The sequence below is a fragment of the Macaca nemestrina genome, chromosome 11 (genome assembly GCF_043159975.1).
Source record: "Macaca nemestrina isolate mMacNem1 chromosome 11, mMacNem.hap1, whole genome shotgun sequence".
NCBI lineage: Eukaryota > Metazoa > Chordata > Mammalia > Primates > Cercopithecidae > Macaca > Macaca nemestrina.
This window is the reverse complement of record NC_092135.1, coordinates 6,458,280-6,482,607: the sequence shown is the minus strand read 5'-3', so window position 1 is coordinate 6,482,607 and position 24,328 is coordinate 6,458,280. Positions and strand designations below refer to the sequence as shown.

Here is a 24,328-nt window from a genome sequence, read left to right as displayed (position 1 = left end):
TTAAAAGTGTAAAAATCTCAGGCCTGTCACCATTTAATAAGAGTTAATTTTCAAAAGTTTCCCTTCCCTCTCTCTCTCTCCCTTCCTTTCTCTCTCCCTTTCTTTCTTTCTCTTTTCTTTCTTTCTTTCTTTCTTTCTTTCTTTCTTTCTTTCTTTCTTTCTTTCTTTCTTTCTTTCTTTTTCTTTCTTTCTTTCTTTCCTTTCTTCCTCTTTCTTTCTTTTCTTTCTTTCTCTTCTTTATTTATTTCCTCTTTCTTCTTCCTTTCTTTCTACAATGCTTTTGAAATTTTAACCTGTAAAAGAATTACCTGACAATATTATGAGACACGACTTCCAGATCCCTATCCCCAGAGATTCTGGTTTAATAGGTCAGGACGGGGCCCAAGAATTTGCATGCCTATCTTGAAATCTCAGAGTATGCCAATTGCCATGGGTCTGAGGAACATACTCAGAGAACCAATACTTTAGAAGGTGTGTGTGCCCACTGAGGAGGTTCAAGCCTGCCCATGTCTTTACATACCAACGACTTTACTTCCAGGCATCTGATAGGCTAGACTCAATTCAGCTTTGAATTACTGGGAAAGTTTATATTGAGCTTGCTTATGTATTTATACTTTAAATATAAACCTTATTATTTTGTAAATCTCATACACTAATGTATCAGATCATGGAGGGTCAGAAGGACATCAATGTAATAGGAATATTAGCCACAACAACATTCTCAACTTTTAGCGACTGTTGCTACATTTTATCTTTAATAAAATGTGTGGTGGTTTTTAAGAAGAAAATGAAGTACAGATGTGGGCTTGGGTGGTGAAGATGGAGGCAGGCACAGTGCTTTCTTTGCCTCTCTCACAGAGCCAGAGGTCATCTGGCTGGTGTTGTTGCCCTAATCAGACACCACAGGCCAAATCAAGCAGACACCAGGCTCTGGTGCAGCATGTCCTTGGAGCCTGAAACATCTTTTGGGACCTGTCCTACAACATAACATCCCATCCTATAACTTTTTTTCAGGTTGATTGAGGCATATTTTATAGACCACACATTTCACCTATTTAAAGTGTACAGGCTAGTGGTTTTTAGCATATTCACATGGCTATGCAAGCCATCATCACTATCTTAATTGTAGAACATTTCGATGCGCCAAAAAGTAACCCCATCCACATAAGTCATTCCTCATCTCCCCTCCTCCACCTCCAGTCCCTGCAGTCACTGATGTACTTTCTCTCTCTATAGGCTTGCCTAATTTGGACATTTAACACAAACGGAATCATACAATATGTGCTCTCCTGTGACTGGCTTCTTTCATTTAGCATGTTTTCACGATCTATCTGTGTTGTAGCATGGCTCATTCCTTTTCACTGCCTAGTAATATTTCATGGTATGGAAATACCACATTTGTTTATCAGTTCATTGGTTGGTAGGTTTTTGGGTTGTTTGCACTTTTTGACTATTATGAATAATGGACATGTATATGTCAGCTTTTATTTGGGCACATGTTTTCATTTCTCTTAAATATATACCTGCAAGTGAGATTGCTGACTCATCCTCCTGCCTCCTTTTTCAACTTTGTACTTTGACATAATTTACAGTAAACCTTGAACCAAAAATAAAGCACTGTGAGGTTCTGTGTGCCCGAGTTTCCCCAGTGCTAATATCTGGCATATCTATGGTACAATATTTAAAAGGAAATTGATGTTGGTATAATATATGGAACTTACTCAGATTGTACCATTTTTACATGCACTCAGTTGTGTGTGTGTTTAGTTCCATGGAATTTTAACCACATGTAGACTTGCGCAATCACCGCCATAATCAAGATGCAGAATAGTTTCATCGTGAGGATTCCTCCTGCTATCCTTGCGGTGGTTTGAATGTGCTTTCCAAAGGTCACATGTTGAAAACTTAATGCTTAATGCAACAGTGTTGGGATGTGAGATCTTTAAGAGCATATTAGGTCATGAGTGCTCTGACTTCGTGAATGGGTTAATGTTGTTATTATGGGAGTGGGTTAGTTACTGAGTTTCTCATCAAAGGATGAGTTTTCCCCTTCCTCTCTCTCTCTCTCTCCCTCTCTCTCTCTCTCTTTCTCTCTGCCGTTCCACTTTCTACCGTGGGATGATATAGGAAGAAGGTCCTCACTAGATGCAGTCCCCTGGACCTTGGACTTGCAAGCCTCTAGAACCACAAAAAATAAAACTTTGTTCTTTATAAATTACTAGGTCTCACATACCCTATTATAGTAGACAGCAAATTAAGACAATCATCTTATAGCCATACCTGCAGTCTCTTATCTCCATTTCTAATCTGTAGCAACCACTAATCTGGTTCCATCTTTACTAACCTCCTTTTAGGTAATGAAAATGTTACAGAACCTATGTCTATTTTCAGCCTGTACCAGCTATGTGCACACTGGGACACCAAAAGATCTATTTTCTAATTTAATCCCCTGACACATTGTTTGAACTAATTTCAGCACTCCCATTAGTTTTAACATATTTATTTTTCTTTTCTTCACTGAAATAAGGCCAAGGCAAAGTCCCACAAACCTACTGCACAAGAGGTTTGATAAACTTAATTAAATAAATGGCTGCTAAATGCAAAATGCTTCACAAGCATTTACTTAATTACTAGAATTAATTTGATCCTATTGATGTCTGTAGGCTGTGCATGGAGATCTGTAACTAAAGATGCAATCATGTGGTAAATATTATATTGCTGGTGACATAGGAAGCAAAGGAAGAAACAGGACTGATACATTTTTAAGGCCTTAAAAATACATACTGAGCTTCTTGTCTATTTCTATAGTTTTACAATAGGAATATAAATGGCGGTGCAGAAACACTACAGCTCTGACCTTGGTACTTGAAAAGGTGAGGTCTAAATAAAACTATTTTGCTGTCTGAATACTATCATTATCTTTAATGAGAGTGGGCATCGCAAGGACATTTCAAATTGTACCTTAGGCAATAAATTAGCTGCCAGAACTATACTCAGACTATTTTCCTCAAAAATGAAAACACTGATCCATCTGCTCTGTCCAGCTACATTATACATCTGTTCTCATTAATATAAAAAGCAATTCTGAAGAGCCTTAATATGTCTATCATTGTCCTTTTCATTGAAGAGCACCTATCTCTGTGTGTACCCCTAATATTAGACCTTCCAATGCAACAATAGGATTACTAGTTACTGTTTTTTCTAATGAAGACAAATCTTGTTACTCATAATGTTTGTTTTGCTTTTCCTTCACACTCTCATCTTCTTCCCAACAGAAAATGTAATGATTTCCCCAAAGATGACCTTCAGTGCTAATTTAGAACTTGTGTAAGAAGTATCAAGTCATTTCATATACAGTGGATGGTAATCTCTTTGTCTTGAGCTCTACGAGGCATTGCAGAGAACAAAGATATGCCATAGAATCTTTAAGTTTAGCTCAATTTAACTTTTACCAAAAGAGGGGACACTCAACTAATATTAATTAAACGTATATCATTTAAATTTAGAAAACATCTCTGTGCTCTAGAAATATATGGTCTAACAAGAGAGATCAAAATGCTGATCTAAGGATTTCCATACATAGAGTTGGGGAAAGAGAGAGGAGGGCTACCTAACTCAGACTGATGATATGGAAAGGCTTTCTGGGGTGAGGAAGCCTGGGACTTAGTCTTGACAAACATACATATTACACTGATATGTCACCATGTTGCACCATTGTTGCACTGTTGCTGTTCCGTGCTGAGAAGGAGCCATCCTGCACTCACATAGTGAACACCTACTCACATTTTAAAACCTACCTTAATGGAGGGAACATTTATGGTGTCTTCCCTACCTCTGCAGAAAAGATGATAACTTTACAATTACAAGCCATTCAAAAAATGCTTGTTTATGTTGGCTTTAATGTAAAACCAACAAAATACGACTTCTTCAAACAAGTCTTGCTTTTATTCTTATTCCTTCTTCCTCTTCCTTTCCATTCTCTATTCATAACCTTTATAAAAATGCTGTTTTTTTAAATGAGCAAATACAAATAAGTTCATACCCCATTTATTAGAGAAACATTGGCATATTATACATACATTGTCTCTTTTTTTTTCTCCTAACCATATATTTGGAAGCTCAGTTTGCAGTATTACATGTGGGGATGCTTCTTTCCTGTTCAAAGCTAAACTATACTGTGTGAATGCAACATAGTTTATTCAACTAGTCCTCAATTGATGAACACCGGGGATGATTTCTCTCTTTTTGCAAGCACAAATGGTGTTTTTTAAAAAATATGGAAACATCTTTTTCCCCCCATTTTTTACCAGAAGATCACTAGACATGGTGTTTCTGGGTCAAAGTTTAGATGTATCTGTAATTTTGCTAGATATTACTGAATTCCACGTTTAGGATTTGTATGATTTTTGCATTCCCTCTTAGTCATACATATATACATAAATAAAAGGGTAAATGGACAAAATATATATATATGTATATATGTAAAATTAGCAATGATCCAATAGATTATATATGCTCATGATATGAGTGAACACTCAATAGAAAAATAAATGCAAATAAATCTAAAACACATAAAAATTTGTCTGACTTTGCTTATAGGAAAAAAATAAATGCTAAAGAAAATGCCACTGAGATCCAATTTTTCACGTATCAAATTAGCAATGATCCAAAAGATTGACAATACTCTACTGCTAAGCCTGCTAGGGAAAAGGTCTTTCTCCTACAATATAAACTAATATTCTCATTTTCATTAGCACTTATTTTTCTATAAGTAACGACAGACATCTTTTATGTGTTTTAGATTTATTTGCATTTATTTTTCTGTGAGTGTCCACTCATATCATGAGCATATATTCCTATAGGTTGTTACCTATTTTGTCTTTGTTTTTAACTTGTAAAAATATATTAGAAATGTTAGTGCTTTGTGATGCAAATTATAATTTTTCCCAGTTTGTCCATTTGCCCTTTTTTTTGTTTATTATATATTTTGCCATTCAAAAAGGTTGTTTATTTTTTTAAATTTATTTTGAATATTAGGAAATTCATCTATATTTTCTTTTATTGCTTCTGGATTTTAAATCATTGTTAGTAGTACTTTTGCTGCTTCTAATTTATATAGAAATTCAGCCTTGTTTTCCTCTAGTACATGTATGTATTATATTTTCAAAATTTAAATCTCTGACTCAATTAAAATTTGATCCCGGTCTGTAGTATGAGGAGTGGATTTAATTTCATCTTTTTCCATATAGTTTCCCAATTATCTCAATACCACATGTAATTGTTTTTTGTTTTTCTACTGATTTGAGTTGCCTTTATCAACAACTATCTATAGTTGTGAATTATTTATTTAAATATTTAAAGAAATTTTTAAATATTTAATATCTCTTGATTTTTTGGATTAAACATTCCCTTGGTCATTATGCAATTTTAAAATATGTTATTTGGTTCTGTTTGCTGATCCTATACTTAAAATTTTGTGATCGATATTCATGAGTGATTCCATAATTTTTTCTTTCTTTATGATGTTTGTCAAGTTAAGGATCAGCTTTGCATTTACTTTACCTAACAAATGTGGAAGATGAGAAGATATCTTTTTCTGTTCTTTGGAGAAATAGAAGTACTAGTGAGATGGTTTGTTCTTTAAAAGGTTCATTTGAGAAACCATTTAATCTCACAATATTATCATCTTACTCTATTATCTGAGGGAGCTTCTTTTTTTTTTTTTTTTTTGGAGATGGAGTATTACTTACTCTGTGTACTCTGTGACCCAGGCTCCCAGACTGGAATGCAATGGCAAAAATGTGGTTAATTGCAGCCTCAAGCTCATGGGTTGGGGGAGCTCTTTAAATACTTTTTCTATTTTTTTCTTTTTTTTTTTTTTTTGAGACGGAGTCTTGCTCTGTAGCCCGGGCTGGAGTGCAGTGGCCGGATCTCAGCTCACTGCAAGCTCCGCCTCCCGGGTTTAGGCCATTCTCCTGCCTCAGCCTCCGGAGTAGCTGGGACTACAGGCGCCCGCCACCTCGCCGGGCTAGTTTTTTGTATTTTTAGTAGAGACGGGGTTTCACGGTGTTAGCCAGGATGGTCTCGATCTCCTGACCTCGTGATCTGCCCGTCTCGGCCTCCCAAAGTGCTGGGATTACAGGCTTGAGCCACCGCGCCCGGCCTATTTTTTTCTTTTATAGGAACAGGTCAATATACATTTTGTGCCTAGATTGAGATTAATTTTGGTAAGTTTAAGACCCTGAATTACTTGAGATTTAGAACCATGTCTTTTTTTTTGCATGCAGTTTCCTCAGAGCTTACCTTAGAGTTAGTGAAAAACAAGTGCATTCTCAATAACTGTGTGTGGAGTATTTGTTCCATAATGTGTTAGGCAAGCAGGGTAGGCAGAATAATTTAATAAACAAACGTGTATGTTTGTACTTCCTGGAAGAGTTGGTGAATTGCACATGTGTGTTTAACTTTACTTCCTTACACTCCTCATGAAGAATAGTAAGTGTTTTGTTTGTTTGTTTGTTTGTTTTAAATGGTTCTGTAAGTCAGCAGCAAATCAGAGGAACTCTTTGCCTTTTACCATCTCCAAAACAGCAGCTTCAGTAATGGGGTTCTCATAGGAGACTGAGAATTCATCTGGCTAGAAATTAGGGAAACTGAAGGAGAAGGTAGCCCATCTGGAGTAGCAGCTGGTGTGGCTGCCACACACTAGTAACATGTATCAGAAGATGAGCAATGATGTTTGTGATCTACAGTAGCACCTCATGCCCTTCATTGACCTTACACGCATGGAATCAATGTCTGTGCTATGCTCTTGCACCTGCCACATCTCATGCAAAATGTCTATTGTGGGATATGCTGACCAGAAACTATGCAAGGAAAGGAATTCTAGTAAATGTAGTTCTAGTTTGGCTTAAATTGACACAACTCGAATCCAACACAATGGCATGACAAAAGAAGACAAATACAGGGCACACACACAACCCCCCCACCTCGCCGAAAAACAACACCACCACTCAGAGAGAGAGAGAGAGACGCAAAAAACACAGGAGAAAAGGCCAAGAAAATGCAGAAAGCAGAAAGTGAGTAGACGAATGGTAACAGGTAACAGATTAACATAATTAAAATGCTGAATCTTAATTTACATGTAGTGAAATCCAAGAAACAAACAAATCCACATTACAAAACCCCCCAAAGGCACAGAAATAGGAATCATCAGCCACCTTTGCAAACGAAGGTGAAGGTAAGATAAATACAGGAAGAGTAAATCCACATCTGTGTTAGAAGTAGCTAGATTATCAATCTTCTTTCCAATGGTGGACACTTGGTGCTTGCTCCCTCACCACTGAGAGAGAAGACTGGAAGTTGTTCTTTGGAGAAAACAGAATTCCTAAAACTGGGAGAAAACTTGTATGGTTGAAGGAGGTTATACCATATGGAAACTGGGGTACCGTATGAAAACATTTATATAAAGAGAATGCTAAGACCTGGCCTTCTTCTCTTCAGCTCCCAGATATTCAGCAGCCAAGCATACATCCTCTAAATCATAGACTCTAACAAGACCAAGAGAAAGACAAAAGACACTAACATGAGCATTTCTCACAAAATTCTTCAACCAGATAAGCCTACATTAAAGTCCTTGGAAGGCAAACCACAGGCATTCGTTTAGAAATACCAGGTAGTATTTCAGGGACCACTGTCAAATATGAGAGAACATCCCAGAAAGCAGTATCACATGAAATATAAGATGGAGACCAAAACAAAACACACAACAATTAAAGCAACTAACCAAACAAGCACAGCTTAAAGGGAACAGCCTATACAGAGCAAAGAAAGGATCAAAGGCACTATAATAGGATTAATATTCTCAGAGACATGAATGAAATTTTGCATCAATGAGTCAAGCATCACATGCTATTAGAAAAAATAATATTTAAAGGAAAAAAACCAACCTTCTAGAATTTTAAAATGCTACAACTGAAATAGCTTAAAACGGAAACAACCCACATGTTCTTCAATGGATTAATTATTAAATTGTAGTATGTCCATATTATGGAATACTACTCAGCAGTGAAACTGGAATTGACAACTGAGACATCGCAAAGCTTGAATGGATTTCAAGGGAATTATGTTTCGTGAAAAAGGCCAGTTTTAAAAGGAATATCCAGCTTAAGGAGATGCTTTGGGGAGACAACTGTAACCAGATTGGTAGCTCAATATCCCATATTACAGCAAGTCAGAAGAATCCAGAAGATACTTAGATAAAATCAGCCGGGCGCGGTGGCTCACACCTGTAATCCTAGCACTTTGGGAGGCAGAGGTGGGCGGATCACGAGGTCAGGAGTTCGAGACCAGCCTAGCCAACATGGTGAAACCCCATCTCTGTGAAAAATACAAAAATTAGCCGGGCATAGTGGCGTGTGCCTGTAATCCCAACCACTCGGGAGGTTGAGGCAGGAGAATAGCTTGAACCAGTAAGTCGGAGGTTGTAGTGAGCTGCGATCATGCCACTGCACTCCAGTCTGGTGACAGAGCAAGACTCCATCAAAAAAAAAAAAAAAAGAAGAAGAAGAAGAAGAAAGATAATATCATGTAATTGTCCTACATGTATTCTTCACTCAGGCTCAACAGTTATCAATATTCTCCCATTTTTTTTCTACTATCCCATCCTCACTTGTTTGATGCAACAGTTTATTTATTTATGTATTTATTTATGTATTTATCTATTTATTTTTTCAACTGAGACAGGATCTTACTGTGTCACCCAGGCTGGAGTGAATGGCATAATCATAGCTCACTGCAGCCTCAAACTCTTGGGCTCAGGCTATTCTTCTGCTTCAGCTTTCCTGGGTAGCAGAGACTACAGGTACAAGCCACTGCACCCAGCTGATTTTAAATTTTTCGTAGAAACAGAGATCTAATTATGTTGCTCAGGCTGGTCTCGAGCTCTCAGCCTCAAGTGATTGTCCCACCTCAGCCTCCCAAAATGTTGGAATTACAGGTGTGAACCACTGTGCACAGCTGATGGAGCATCTTAAAAACAAATTGTGGACATATAATTTTACTACAACTACAGTATTTATAGTGAATAACTCTAACACAGGACAACTCATCTTTTAAAACATAATCACACTGCCATTATTGTACCTATCAAAATTAGAAATATTTAATATAATCTGTTATAAAATCTGATCTATAATTGTTGTGGTTATCTTAAAACATCTCCCCTCCCTCCCTCCCTCCCTCCCTCCCTCCCTTCCTTCCTTCCTTCCTTCCTTCCTTCCTTCCTTCCTTCCTTCCTTCCTTCCTTCCTTCCTTTCTCATCTTTTCTTTAATGTGTTTGAATTAGGGTCTAAACAAGATCTAGGCATAGTGTTTGATGGGCTGATATATCTTTTGCATTTCCACTCCATTTTTGCCATTTTTGTTGAAGACACTAAGTCAAACATTCCTGTATTCTAGATTTAACTAATTGCCTTCTTAACAGTGTGGCTGGGCATGTTGGCGTCTTTCTGTAAATAGGTATTTAGATCTTGGGGCTCGAATACATTTAGCTTCAATTTTTTTGGCAAGAATGTGTTTTAGATCGTGTTATGTCTTATTGTGCCACATTAGAGGCACTCTGATAATCACTTTTCATGACATTAAGATTGACCCATGAGTTCGGGTGTTTTAAATTGAATCCATAGACTAAAATATCCCATTAATATTCCACCTAATGGTTTAGCAGTCCTTGACAATCATTGTCTAATCCTTTACCTCACTGGGCATTACTAAAGGATGATTTTCAAATTCTAGTATTCTTTTGCAGATTCTGGTTTGGTTATTCTCTAAAGATTTTTTTAATGGACTGTTAAGTAGCATCCAAATACATTTATACAAGAAAGGCAGGATGTGATCTCTATTCTTTCTAATATTCAGAACATGACTTCATTCTCTATTAAACTTCAAAGGGGACCAATGGACTTGAGTAGAGAGACAAGATAGATGCTAGGTAGGTAGATAGATAGATACATAAATACATACATACATGCATACATACATAAATTGATTGATAGAAACTAATAAATTGTATATATTTAACAATCAAAGTGGCTATTCTTTTTTATGCCCAAATTGTCCCATCAAATTGACTCCTGGACCATTTTGAGGTAATTCCAGTCTTTAACAAAAGTCTTGTTTTTAGGCAAAACAAGACATTCCACTTTCATTCTGTACTTTTCATGGTCCAGAAATTGACTCAGTAAAATCTTTGTTCCTTTTATGTGAGAACTTTTATTTAGAGACAACTATCTGTGCATTAGGTTGCTTCTTGCACTTTCAGTGGTCTAAATGTGAAAATATATCATTTTTAAAAAGCATTAAATTATGAGTTTAAGCTCATTACCAACTCTAAGCTATATTGCAGAATTTTATCTAATGTTTGCATTTTATATTTTATCTTTTATGATAAATCATTTAGTTTCAGTTGATAATTATTAGCTTTTTCTTGCTATGTTTAATAGTTTCATAATATAATAGCAATATTGTTTAAAATGAGGTTATCAAATTTATTTTTATATTTTAAAATTTTTTGGTAGGATTCATCCTACTAGTCAAACTACTGTTTCAATATCAAATATGTTTAAATCTATACATTCCTAGTAATACTAAAAATATTTTCATTGGTTATTTCGGGGCACCCTAGGGAAACATTTCAGCATTTTGAAACTGATGAACTAAAGGGAAACCATCAACCATGTAACTCGCTTTTCCCAAATAATATTGTAGTTTAGGGAAATCAAATAATTGATGAAGGATGTTTCAGTTTTGTAAAGCATTCCCATTAATAAATCAGGAAGGGTTGATAGCATTAGATTAACCACCTACCAGCTGGTTTGTCTTTGGGCAAAGTACTTATATTTTATGAACTCATTTACAGTGTCCATAAATGGCAATGCTGTTACCAGGCTTTGCCCTCAGAGATCTCCCAGTTACTGAGGCAGCATTTAAGGAACAAGTATATCAAGAACAGTAGGTTAACTAAGGTGGTAAATGACTCCAAGATCTCAACGACTTAGTGAAATAAACATTTATTTTATGTTCACATCCCCATGCAGTGTGACCTGTTCAGTGAAGTCAAACAATGATAAAATCTATGTCTACCCTGTTGCTCCATTTCATTTAGCTTCTTGGGATTTTTTCCTGAGAATTTTGGACGGCTCGAGTGATTTGCCTTGGGCAATGGGGCATCAGCAAACATCATGCAAGCAGAGGCCTGACAAGTACTTGGTTTCTTGCTGTTCTGGGAGATTGTACCATGTAAACTTCCCTGCTAGAGTGTGAGAGGTCACGTGGGCCGAAGCAAAGAACTACAGCTTACTACCACCCAGCCCAGCTGACCCAGCAGCTGGCTGCAGAGGCATGGACTGCCCAGCGAATCCCAGACTCAACGACTGGCCTGCAGAATCATGGCTTAGTCATGATTTAAAGTCAAATTTGGAGTTTTATGTGTCTTTGTTTTTAGACAGCCAAAGAACTGATGCACTGAGAATATAGATGATGGAAGATGAGCGATATACTGGGAGTTGCTGAAGCTGGTTGTGATGCTAGCCAGGATCCTTTTATTACTCTCTGTGCTCTTCGTATTTGAAATTTTCTGTAAAAAGAAAGTGAAAAAGAAAATGTTAAATTTCAAGGTTGCTTTAATCCTGGTTAAATTCATTTGTTTTCATTTTCTTTTAGTGTTTAAGAACTGTTATTCTAGGCCGAAAGAAAGGAACGAAAGAAAAAAGTAATTGTTATTATATTTAACTTTTAAAAATTATTGAAAATAGTATTAAAAAAAGGAGAGGCAACAAGTCATGAAACAATACTACTACTATTAATAATATAGACTCATATTAATCAAGCACTTTCTTTGTGCCATAGGTGGATTACGTCTTTGAATCCTTACTACAACAGTATGAGGGAGGCTCATTTTGAGTTACTGTAGTCTGATGAGACAATTTATGCTTTGAGAGTTGATTAGCTACCTATTGTAATGAAGGATTCTAAAACAACACCTGGAAACAACAGACGTTATCATCTCGGAGTGTCTCTGGGTCCGTAAGCAGCTTAGCTGGGTGGTTCTGGCTCGGTCTCTCATGCACCTGCAATAAAGATGTCCACAGGACTGCTTTCATTTTAAGGCTTGATGTGGGGATCTTACTTTGGTGCCCATTCGCAAGGCATACTGCTGAAACTTCCAGGCTCACTCCCTTGGACTTCTTGCAAGGGCTGCCTTGTTACATGGGAGTTGGCTTCTACCACAGTTAGTGATCTAGAAGCACCCAAGATGGAAGTCATTTTGTTTTATAACTTAATCTTGGAAATGATATCTACCACACTATCATATTCTATTTGTTAGAGCAAGTCAGTAAGTTCAGCCCACTTGGAGGGAGGACATGATTTTATCAGCAGAACATGAATCCCAGGAAGTATCTGTCCGTCACGGGAATCACCTTAGAGGTTGCCTAGCACAGGTGAAGTAGTTTGTCCACGCTTCCACAGGGAGTAAGGGGTAGCCCCGCGAGACAAAACCACCCATTCTGATTCCAGGGTTTACTCTGCAACTGCTCACATGCTGTGGGGTGGTGTTTACCTTTTGTGGGACAACAGCAACTCCTTCCACATAGCTGTCATCCTGGGAATGCAGGAGCGGTTGGGAGGTCAACACAGCCAAGAGCTGATTTTCACCTTTGTGACAAACACCCAAGGGTGTTATCAGGTTTAGGCAAACAAAAATAATCTGTACATTATGCTCACAATGTGGGGCACAGATTGTGGCACTCCCACATACCTCCTGCTGCGGAGAGTTTGCAGGAACGCAGGAGAGAATGCCATGAGAACAAGGATAACCTTGAGTTCACTCTCATTTATAAAAAGTCAAACCCTCTCAGACTTCATAACTTTCCTGGTAATAAATTATTTGAGGTACCCCTCGCATTTGATCATGACAAACTGCAGCTTCCTATTCCTGGGATGGGATATCAGTCTCCAGGGGCAGGAGCTGGCTCAGGAGAGGAGTTGGTACTATATCTTGAAAGCTGTTGGGAGCCACTAAGTGTTTAAAGCATCATAGGGTGACATGATTGGAGATGTACCTGCTGCTCTGAGCCACAGCATTCTGTCTGAAGCATCAGACACCATTCTATATTCTCGCGTATGAGACAGCAGGTGTCTCCTTTGTACCCCAAAAGATTTATTCATGTTAGCTTAATAAAATATGTTTCCCAAACCTGCAGATTGGTCAAAGCTCCCTATCTCAGGACACTTGAACCTGCCTCTATCTGAGCATGCAGACTTTTGTGGCTGCCCACCAAGCTGTAAGCTTTCTGGGATAGAGATTGATTGCCTCCTCAATGGTTCCATCCTCTGGTGGCAACCGCATCTGTTGACACATACTAGGAACTCAGTAAATGATAGTTAAGTCAAAATAAACTGAATTTCATTGTGCACTTACTACATGTTATGTACTATACTGAGTACTAGGTACATAAAAATAAGACAGTCTCAGTCGGGTGCAGTGGCTCACACATGTAATCCCAGCACTTTGGGAGGCCGAGGTGGGTGGATCACGAGGTCAGGAGTTCGAGACCAGCCTGACCAATAAGAGGAAACACCGTCTCTACTAAAAATACAAAAATTAGCTGGGAATGGTGGCACGTGCCTGTAATCCCAGCTACTCAGGAGGCTGAGGCAGGAGAATCTCTTGAACCTGGGAGGCTGAGTTTGCAGTGAGCCAAGATCAAGCCACTGCACTCCAGCCTGGGCAACAGAGCTGACTCGACCTCAAGAGAAAAAAAAAAAAAAAAAAAAAAAGTCTGTCATTAGTGAAAAGCCATACTGTATGTAAGCAGTTATTTTTTTAATTCGTGAGTCAAACATTTGTTCAGGGCCTGCTGTGATTGCTGCACTCTGCTAGATGCTGGGGTACAACATCAAATGACATATGACCTCTACTCTTACAGGTTCTGTAACCCATTGAAACAGACACAATAGTATATGGATGATCCAAGCTCAGTATACAGTGGGAACAAGGAGGAAGGTCATAGAGATAAGCAAAGAGGAGGGCCATGTAAGAGGTGAGGGGCCACATTTTGAGAGGCATTACCTCTGCACTGATTTTAAAGGAATGAATGAATTTAAATGAATGGAAAATAAGGCTGGGCCTGCTGGATCATGCCTATAATCCCAGCAGCTTGAGAGACTGAGGCAGGAGGATCACTTGAGGCCAGGAGTTCAAGACCAGCGTGGATAACAGAGTGAGACCCCGTCTCTACAAACATTTTTTTAAAAAACTAGCCAGGGTGGTGGCTCACACCTGTACTCCCAGCTACTCGGGAGACTGAGTTGGGAGATCATTTGAGCCTGGAAGTGTGAGGCTGCAATGTGTCATAAGCCATGATCGCACTACTGCAGTCTACAAAATAATAATAAAAGAGAGAGAGAGAGAGATGAATGGAAAATCTGAATGTGAAACATCAGTATCAAGACACTGGTACTGGTGTATTAAGGCTTGGGGCAAAAGTCAAGGATGTAGAAGGAAAATGAATACACATAGAGTAAATCTAAGGAGGAGTTACTGATTCCTGCAAAGGGATGTGCAGAGCCAAGCCAAGTTTTCTCTCTGCTGCCTTTGTCTTTCCAGCCATCTACGAGCAATCCTGTGAGGTGTACAGGCACCAGGGGAACACAGCTGGCTTCTTCTACATCGACTCGGATGGCAGCGGCCCACTGGGACCTCTCCAGGTGTACTGCAATATCACCGGTAAGGTTGCAGTAGCCCTCCTCACACTTAACCACTCCACTTCACGGTAGGAAGCAAAAAGAAATTCACTGGAGAGGGATACCTACGTGAATAAAACCTTGAAAGACCAACTGGTCTCCTCCTTTCTCCTAGAAAGACCTACTCACTAGAAATGGTATTGTAGTGAGTAATGCAAATAGGCAGCTAGGTTAATTTTCATGAGACAGAAAAAATAAAACTTGTTAATGGTCTTGATAATGTTTCATTGAAGCAAGAATTCATTATCAGTGGTTTTCTTTAGGGCCTCCAAGGGCATTTTCTCTCTTGCAACTCAAAAACAGAAAGAAAAGGTAAACAAGCAAACAAACAAACAAAACTGCAAATCAATGGGAAGCCCTGACTGGGAAGCTGGGAAGCTTGATTCCAGTCTGGCCCCAAGGAATGCATGACCCTTAGGTGAATACTACAGTCTCTCTGAGCTTTATCAGTGAAATGGGAATAATTGTGACTACCCCCAGAGCTGTGAGGATTAAATACAATCATGTGTTTTAGAGCAGTTAGCCAGACTGGTTGTTCTTAGATGTCTAACCGAAACAAAACAAAAAGGTGAGCTTTTTCACTTTTCTCTGGAAATCTCTTGACAGCTTACAACCTATTTCTTAAATGCGGAAGGACACGGTAAGAGGCAGTCATTACAGGGGCTTAGAAACGGCATTTGATCCTTAATTTACCATGAAATATACTTCCACAAAACCAAATCTTGAAGTAATCATTATTTAAAAATCCAGCTATGCAGCCAGGCGCGGTGGCTCACGCCTGTAACCCCAGCACTTTGGGAGGCCAAGGCGGGCAGATCACGAGGTCATGAGATCAAGACCATCCTGGCCAACGTGGTGAAACCCCGTCTCTACTAAAAATACAAAAAGTAGCTGAGTGCGGTGGCGTGTGACCGTAATCCCAGCTACTCCCGAGGCTGAGGCACGAGACTAACTTGAACCCGGGAGGCGGAGGTTGCCGGGAACCGAGATCGCGCCACTGCACTCCAGTCTGGCGACAGGGCAAGACTCCATCTCAAAAAAAAAAAAAAAAAAAAAAAAAAAAAGAAAAGAAAAAAGAAGAAAAAGAAATCCAGCTGTGCAAGCACTCCTACCACTGTGAACATCATTAATTGTCACATACACATTTTTTGTTTGTTTGTTTGTTTCAAGCGCTGGTCTTCAGAGATGCCAGCTGCATCATGTAATGAAGCAAGAAGGTAGGGGACTCTTTAGGCTCATTGAGCCCTCAGGCCTCAGGATTTTCGGCAACAAAGCAACCGCATTTATGGAGTGCTTTCCGTAGGCAGACACTGTTTTGGATGCAGAGGGTATGAAAAGTAAGACACAGTGGCGATTGTTCATGAGGCAGTAAAGTCAGGAACGCTACCATGAGGTATCCCCAGCAGAAACGCAAGAAAACTATTGAAAGAAATGGTGAGGAAGGAAGCACAGTAATTTGCCCATCTGGATACAAAGTCACATGCTGTCTGCATAGAAAATGCTGGTGACCTGGAATTGGGTGCCACGTCCTTGCATTTCCGTAATACTTTATCTCTCCAAAATGGTTGTATGGTAGCTGCTCTTCAAAAGCCCTGTAACATAATTAGAAATTGTGTTCCTGTTGTCTTTTCATGGTAGTGGTAACCTATAGTGTTCAACAACCTGGTCAAAAACTAGGCTTCTCAGCGGATCTTGGTTATTTTTAAAATGTAATTAACATATGGACTCTTGCTAAAAAGGCAGATTTCCCAGCCCCAGAAATTCCAATTCAGTAAATGCACTTTTACTGAGTTTTTCAAGTGATTCTGATGCAAATTGTCCCTGGTCCACTTTTCCAAAAAACAGGGAAAGTAATTTGGCTGCAGAATAAGGCAAAAGAGATAAATGTCCACTGCTGAGTGGCCAGGTGTGACTTGTAATAATAGGAGTGGTATAATGGACAGCAATTACTGTGCTTCGACTCTCTCTGGGAATTGAGCTGGGAGTTTACAAATACCGTCTCTTTTCATCCTCACAACAAAAATCAGAGGCAGACATTTTTTATCTCCATCTAACATAGAAGGAAAGAGAATATGAGCATTTCATGACTGGCTCAAGGTAATAAATTCAGTGACTAACAGTCAAGACGTAGGAAGCAGGCAGAGCCTTCTGGTTCAGTCATAATCCATATCACCAAAATGTTAATTGGATACGTTGTATTACATATATTTTGTTTTTAAACAGTGTTGCTTTAGTTTTAGAAAATTTTGTAACAAAAGTAATCAAGGTTAATTGAAGAAATTTTGAGGGAAAAAAGGATGAAGGAAATATTAAAGCCAACTGTAATCCGCAATCCAGAGATTGCCATTGTTATTAAATTATTAGAATTTCTTCAAGACATTTTAAAATGAATGCTTGTGTGTTTTTGCTATGAACTTATATGTTACATATATACATACCAACACATAGAAATATACATATATATTTAAATTATAAATTTTAATTTTAATGTGTGATATAGATTTTCCCTATTAAAATATATTTTGAAATTAAGATAAATATAGCTTAGAAATGTTAAACTCTTCAAAATAATGCAAGGACAAGGACATAGAGAGCCTGATTGATACACAGGTTTCATTTACATGAGACTCTCTTCCTCACCATCCAACAGCCTTCTCTCAGGGTTTATGTTTGATCATTTGTCCAAGAATGACTAAAGGTGAATAGTGTACTTGTATTTAAAGATTACTGTTTTGCTGATGTGATCCTAAAGAAATCATAGCCTCTGAACTGTGTCCCGAGTTGATCAGCTTGGTGTGCATGGTGGGGTATTTCTTCTGAATATGTTTTTTTTGGGTTATATTCAGCTGCACGATGTACAAGTTTCTGTTTTTGTTTTCTAAAATACCTGCAAAAATAAAAGCAGACCAGGCATAGCGGTTCACACCTATAATCCCAACACTTGGGAGGCCAAGGCATTTGAGGTCAGGAGTTCGAGACCAGCCTGGCCAACATGGTGAAAACCTATCTCTACTAAAAATATATAATTAGCCAGGTATGGTGGTGCATGCGTATAGTCCTAGCTACTCGGAGGCTGAGGCAGGAGAATCACATTAACTTGGGAGGCAGAGATTGCAGTGAGCCGAGATCGTGCCACTGCACTCCAGCCTGGACGACAGAGTGAGACTCTGTCTCAAATAAATAAACAATAAACAAATAAAAATAAAATAAAAGCAAAGCTCTGTGTTGTCTGAACTACACAACTCTCATATTTAAATGGAAAACAATTTTCTGATACGTACATGTAATGATGCAAATATGCATCTTTCTATTTGAAAATTTTAAAAGTTGAATGTTGTTAAATGTGAGTGACTTATGACACTATAAAAAGTGTGACGCAGTAGTCCAGGGAAGAGAGTCAGGAAGAAGGGAGAGAAGAAACAGAAGGAAACTTGTGCTATCTTTAACACTGGGATCATCCTAGAATGGGAGTCCAGAGCACCAGAAGGCAGGAAAACCAAGCGCTCTTTCTGCACCTTGTGCCTGTCAGCTCTGTTAAGTGCCTGGGGCCCAGGCCCACATCTGTAAAATTAAGATCTGGGTCCTCTGGCTTCCAGTCTTTCCTCATTGAGAATTCTCTGAGCTATTCTTTGAGGTTCCAGAGAAGAGAGACTTTTCTTCTGAGAAGTCTACAGATATTTGCAAATGGATGTCATGGGACTGAAGATGGGCAGGTTTCCATTGTAGAAAACAATAGTACATTTGAGTCCCAGCTGTCTCTCTTACAGTGCACCCTGGGGAACGGGAGCTCCCCCTTCCTATAAGCATAGTAGTCCCTAACCTGTCCTGGGAGATGTAAGTCTGTGCATCTTACCTGCGCACAGGGCAGTCTTCAGGAGGGGAGTTCCCCAAATGCTCAACCAGCAACCACCCCATTTAATGTAAAGAGGCATAATCTCTGCGACGGGAAGTTAACTTAAGGGAGGTGATTAAGCTTATTGATAAAGTGCACTGAATCTGGACCTCCACACACTTTTGACAGGGTGCCATCCTTGGAACTGTGTTCTAAGTTGCTTCACCACAGGGCTATCAGATGGGAGATGGGGAGAGCACAATTTTTGGATGGAGAATTGAGTGAAGTGATGGATAAGGAAGTTAAAGAGTAAGTTTCCGCAGGAACACACACTTGTCAGACGCTTAACAGTTTTTTAAAGTGATTTACAATACAGTTCAGCCAACGTAATTTTACTCAATATAAATTTGGGCATTGTGGGTACTGTGAAAGTGCTGTAGTTTTAATAGTGTGTCTATATTCGTTTCCTAGGGCTCTGTAACAAACTACATAACACTGGTTTTATTTCACACCACTGCAATAAAATGAGTGTCATAATAAAGCAAGTCACATGAATTTTCTAGTTTCCAAGGGTTACTGCAAAGGGGTCCTGATCCAGACCCCAAGAGAAAGTTCTTGGACTTCACTCAAGAAAGAATTTGGGGAGAGTCTATACAGTAAAGTTAAAGCAAGTTTATTAAGAGAGTAAAGGAATAAAGAATAGCTACTCCATAGGCAGAACAGCCCCAAAGGTTGCTGGTTGGCCATTTTTATGGTTATGTATTGATTATATGCTAAACAATTAATCATGAGTTTTCCAGGAAAGTGGTGGGCAATTCCCAGGACTGAGGGTTTCTCCCCTTTTTAGACCATGTATGGTAGCTTCCTGATGTTGCCATGATATTTGTAAACTGTCATGGCTGTTGGGGGAGTGTCTCTTAGCATGCTAAGGCATTATTATTAGTGTATAATGATCAGTGAGGATGGCCAGAGGTCAGTTTTGTTACCATCTTGGTTTTGGTGGTATTTGGCCAACTTCTTTACCGCATGCTGTTTTATCAGCAAGGTCTTTGTGACCAGAATCTTGTGCCAGCCTCCTATCTCGTCCTGTGACTAATTATGCCTTAACCTCCTGAGGATGCAGCCCAGTAGATCTCAGCCTTATTTTACCCGGTCCCTGTTCAAGATGGAGTCACTCTGGTTTAAATATCTCTGACACAAGTTCATATAAAAGTTATGTTTACACTACATGGTAAACTATTAATTGTGCAATAACAGCATATCAAAAAAAATCTTTGTCTTAATTAAAAAAATACTTTACTGCTAAAAATTGCTAACAACCTTCTGAGCCTTCAGTAAGGCTTAAGAGACCCAATCATTTTTGCTGTTGGAGGAAAAAGATGTTAATGGCTCCTAACCAATCAGGATGGTCATTGCTGAAGGTTGGGGTGGCTGTGGCAATTTCTTAAAATAAGACTACAATAAAACATGTCACATAATTGACTATTTTTTGAAGGATTTCTCTGTAGTGTGTAATTTTGTTTGATAGCATTTTACCCACAGTATAACTTCTTTCAAAATTGAAGTCAATCATTCTAAATTCTGCCACTGCTTTAGCAACTAAGCTTGTGGAATATTCTAAATATTTTGTTGACATTTTAACAATGTTTATAGCCTCTTCACCAAGAGTAGAGTCCATCTCAAGAAGCCACTTTACTTGTTCATCCATAAGAAGCAACTCTTCATCCGTTACAATTTTGTCATGAGAATACAGCAATTCAGTCATGTCTTCAGGTTCCACTTCTAATTCTAGTTCCCTTGCTATTTCCACCAAATCTGCAGTTACTTCCTCCACAGAAGTAATGAACTTCTCAAAATCATCCATGAGGACTAGAATCAACTTCTTCCAATCTCCTGTTTGATATTTTGGCCTCTCCCATAAATCATGAATGTTCTTAATGAGATCTAGAATGGCAAATGCTTTCCAGAAGGTCTTCAATTTACTTTGCCCAGACACTTCGAAGAAATTACTGTCTATGGCATTTGTAGACTTTTGAACTGTATTTCTTAAGACTAAAAAGTCAAAATTCCTCCTTGATCCATGGGCTGCAGAGTCAATGTTGTGATAGCAGGCATGAAAACAACATTAACCTCGTTGTAGATCTCCATCAGAGCTCTTGAGTGACCTGGTTCATTGTCCGTACGCAGTAATATTTTGAAAGAAATCTTTTTCTGTTGTTGTTTATGAACAGGAGGTCTCAATGGTGAGCTTAAAATATTCAGTAAACCATGCTGTCAACAAATGTGGTTCCATCCCGGCTTTATTATTCCATTTAGAGAGTACAGGCAGAGTAGATTTAGCATAATTCTTATGGACCCTAGGATTTTTAGAATGGCAAATGAGCGTTAGCACTTGCATCAAGAGATACAGCCTATCCTTGGAAGCTTTAAAGATAGGCATTGTCTTCTTCTCTTCTCTCCCTCTGAAAGTCTTAGATGGCACCTACTGCTTAGTGTAGCCACTTTCATCAATGATCTTTGTTATACCTTCTGGGTAACTTACTGCAGCTTCCACATCAGCACTTGCTGCTTTACCTGAAGCTTTTATGTTATGAAGATGGCTTCTTTAATTAAACCTCATGAACCAGCCTCTGCTAGCTTCAAACTTTTCTTCTACAGCTTCCTCACCTCTCTCAGCCTTCACAGAATTGAAGAGAGTTAGAGCCTTGCTCTGGGTTAGGCTTTGGTTTAAGGGAATGTTGTGCCTGACTTGATCTTCTATTCAGACAGCTAAAATTTTCTCCACATCACCAAGAAGGCTGTTTTGCTTTCTTATCATTCATGTGTTCACTGAAGTAGCATTTTTAATTTTCTTCAAGAACTTTTCCTTTGCATTCACAACTTGGTTAACTTGCACAAGAGGCCTAGCTTTTTGTCTGTCTATACTTTCAACATACCTTCCTCATTAAGCTTAATCATTTCTAGCTTTTGATTTAAAATGAGAGATGTGCCACTCTTCCTTTCACATGAATTCTTAGAGGTCGTCGTAGGGTTACTATTTGGCCTAATTTTAATATTGTTCCATCTCTGGGAATAGGGAAGCCTAAGGAGAAGGAAAGAGACAGAAATCATTGGCCAGTAGAGCAGTCAGAACACACAATATTGGTCAATTAAGTTCATTGCCTTATATGGGTGCAGTTCATGATGCCCCAAAACAATTACAATAGTAACATTAGTGACCCCTTATCACAGATCACCATAGCAGATGTAATAAGAATAAACAAGTTTGAGATATTGCAATGGTGGATTGGTGGTTCTTGCCTATGTGCAGGCTCTAGGTATAAAATAATGACAATAATGTAGTATAATAATGATAATAATAATAAACATAAGTTACCAAAATATAACAGAGAGACATGAAATGAGCACATGATATTGGAAAAACGGTACCGATAGACTTGCTCAACATAAGAGTTGCCACAAACCTTCATTTTTCTTTTAATGAAATATCTGTGAAGCACAGTAAAGTGAAGTTCAATAAAACAAGGTATGCTTGAACCAGAGACTGGGTGACTTATAAAACAGAGGAATATCTTCTCATACTTGTAGAGCCCAGATCCAAAATCAAAGTACCTGCAGTGCCACACTTCCTGTTGAACATGCAGGGTGGATCTTTTCTTGCCACTTCCTAGCTTTTGAGGTTTGCTCAGTCCTTGGCACTCCTTCACTTGCAGCCTCAGCGCTTTAATCTCTGCCTTCTGGAGATTGCTACGCTGCCTTCATGTGATGTTGTCACGTGGCCTTCTCCTCCCATGTGCCTGGGTGTCCATTTATTTTCTTCTTACAAGGATACCCTTCATGCTGGATGACGCCCATCCTAATGGAGTATGACTTCATCTTAACTTGTTTACTTCTGTAAAGAATGTCTTTTCAGATAGGTTACCTTCATAGGTACTGAGGGTTAGCACTTCAATATGTCTTTCTGGTGACAAAATTCAACCCTTAATGGCATGATTTCAGTCTTCTTCACAGACTAATCAAGGAGATGACACAGCAGCAATTAAAGTATAAGGACAATGACAAGGTGTGTCTAGTGCTTGTGGGAGCTCACAGGAGGGACCCTAACCTAGCCTGGTGTGCAGTGTGAAGGCTACTGGGCAGCAGATAATGCCTCTGAAATCTAAATGGGAGTAGAAGCTGGTCAAGAGAAGAGCTGCAAGAAAGCATTTCCAGGAAGACAGAATGAAGAGCAGGAACAAAGGCCCAGCATCCCTAGAACCTGCATATTTGTGGAAGTCACCAACCCACTGAACTGACTCAATAGATTAGAACCCAGAAAATCTCATAAAGCTGTGGCTGAATAGAAGAGAAAGGATCAAATTGACTTGAGCAGCAGCAAGCAAAGGCCGTTGAAGCTCTGTAATCTGAACTAGAGTTTCCCAGCACAAACATCTGCTGTCTCAGATTTAACAGAACAGAAAAGGAGGAATGGCTTTATCATAGAGAGTTCTTGAGCATGTGAGACTATTTAGCTTGCCCTGAAAAAAAAGAAAAAAAAAGAGATGAGCAACAGTCTTAAGAGCTAGCAACAAGATGTCCCCTCACAGCATGCATGGACCTTAGCACTGACCCCATATCTTGAGAGCAGTGGATCTCTCATATGGCTTGCTCAAATTAGGGACTATTCTTAAAGGTGTGAATATATAAAAGGAATTTATAGTGTAGGGACTGTAGCACAGGGATACTAACAGAGTGGGGAAAAAGGCACATGTTCAGAAGCTGTGCCTCTGGAGATCTGTGGCCTCCTGTGTGGGAAGCAGCCAGCTCAATCCAATGACCACTTTGACCTCAGTCTCTCGTTCCTCCTTCTGGGCTCCTTTCTATGCTCCCCACTGATGAAACCCAACTAGAATCGAGAATGCAGAAGTGCATACTGATAGAATGCTTTTAGTCAGCCTTCCTGCGCACAGAGAAGGCTGGAGATGTGCGGAAAGTGGAACTGGTGGGGCAAATGGAAGATATCCATATTGACCTGCTTAAAGGACTGGCCAAAAAGGTCTGGGGAAAGTGATTAAAATGCACAAGAATTAAGGATGGTGGTGGGGGCAGGGGCTGTCAGTGGAATTCACAGACCATGCAAATGAATGAAGCGTAGACTTGTTAAATCAATTTCAGCCTGAACAAGAAAAGACCACTCTTTATGAGTATGAGTTAAATAGCACTAAAGTTAGAATGAATGTAAGAAACACGTACTGAATAAGAGATTTAGGAAACGACCTACCCCAAGATTTAATACAGGTACTCAGTTTATAAAGAACTTAGAAACAAGTAAACAAGTAAGAGAAACTGTGACATGCTAAAACGTATTATTTTGTCGAAAGGTAGTTCTCGGCTTCATACCTCCATCCGATGATAAAAACCTGGAATGGGTGCAGAGCATTTCAGCCAATGATGTAGGAGTTGGTGATCATCCTTCGCTGTACCAATCTAATTGGGTGGGTAGGGAGAGATGCATTTGAGACAACCAGCAGTCCACTAGGGACTAAGAATTTGGGTTTCTGGATGAAAATGCACATAAGGCGATCTTGCAGGATGGGTGAGATGTCATCAGGAAGCAAAGGAGTTCTTGGCACTGGGTCCCATATAAAAGAAAAGGTGAAAGAGCAGGTCACAGTAACTAACTGAAATCCATGAACACCTAAGTTGGCTGTATAG

General features: G+C 39.0%; 1 protein-coding gene across 2 annotated transcripts in view; it reads left to right on the top strand.

Annotated features, from left to right (window-relative positions):
• LOC105492445 (contactin associated protein family member 5) overlaps positions 1–24,328 on the top strand; it is a 909,336-nt gene that overhangs the window by 582,499 nt on the left and 302,509 nt on the right. For both annotated transcript variants that reach the window (XM_071072554.1, XM_071072553.1), the window contains exon 12: positions 14,666–14,785. In XM_071072554.1, the coding sequence (XP_070928655.1) occupies positions 14,666–14,785 (120 nt within the window). The remainder of the gene's footprint in view (positions 1–14,665; positions 14,786–24,328) is intronic.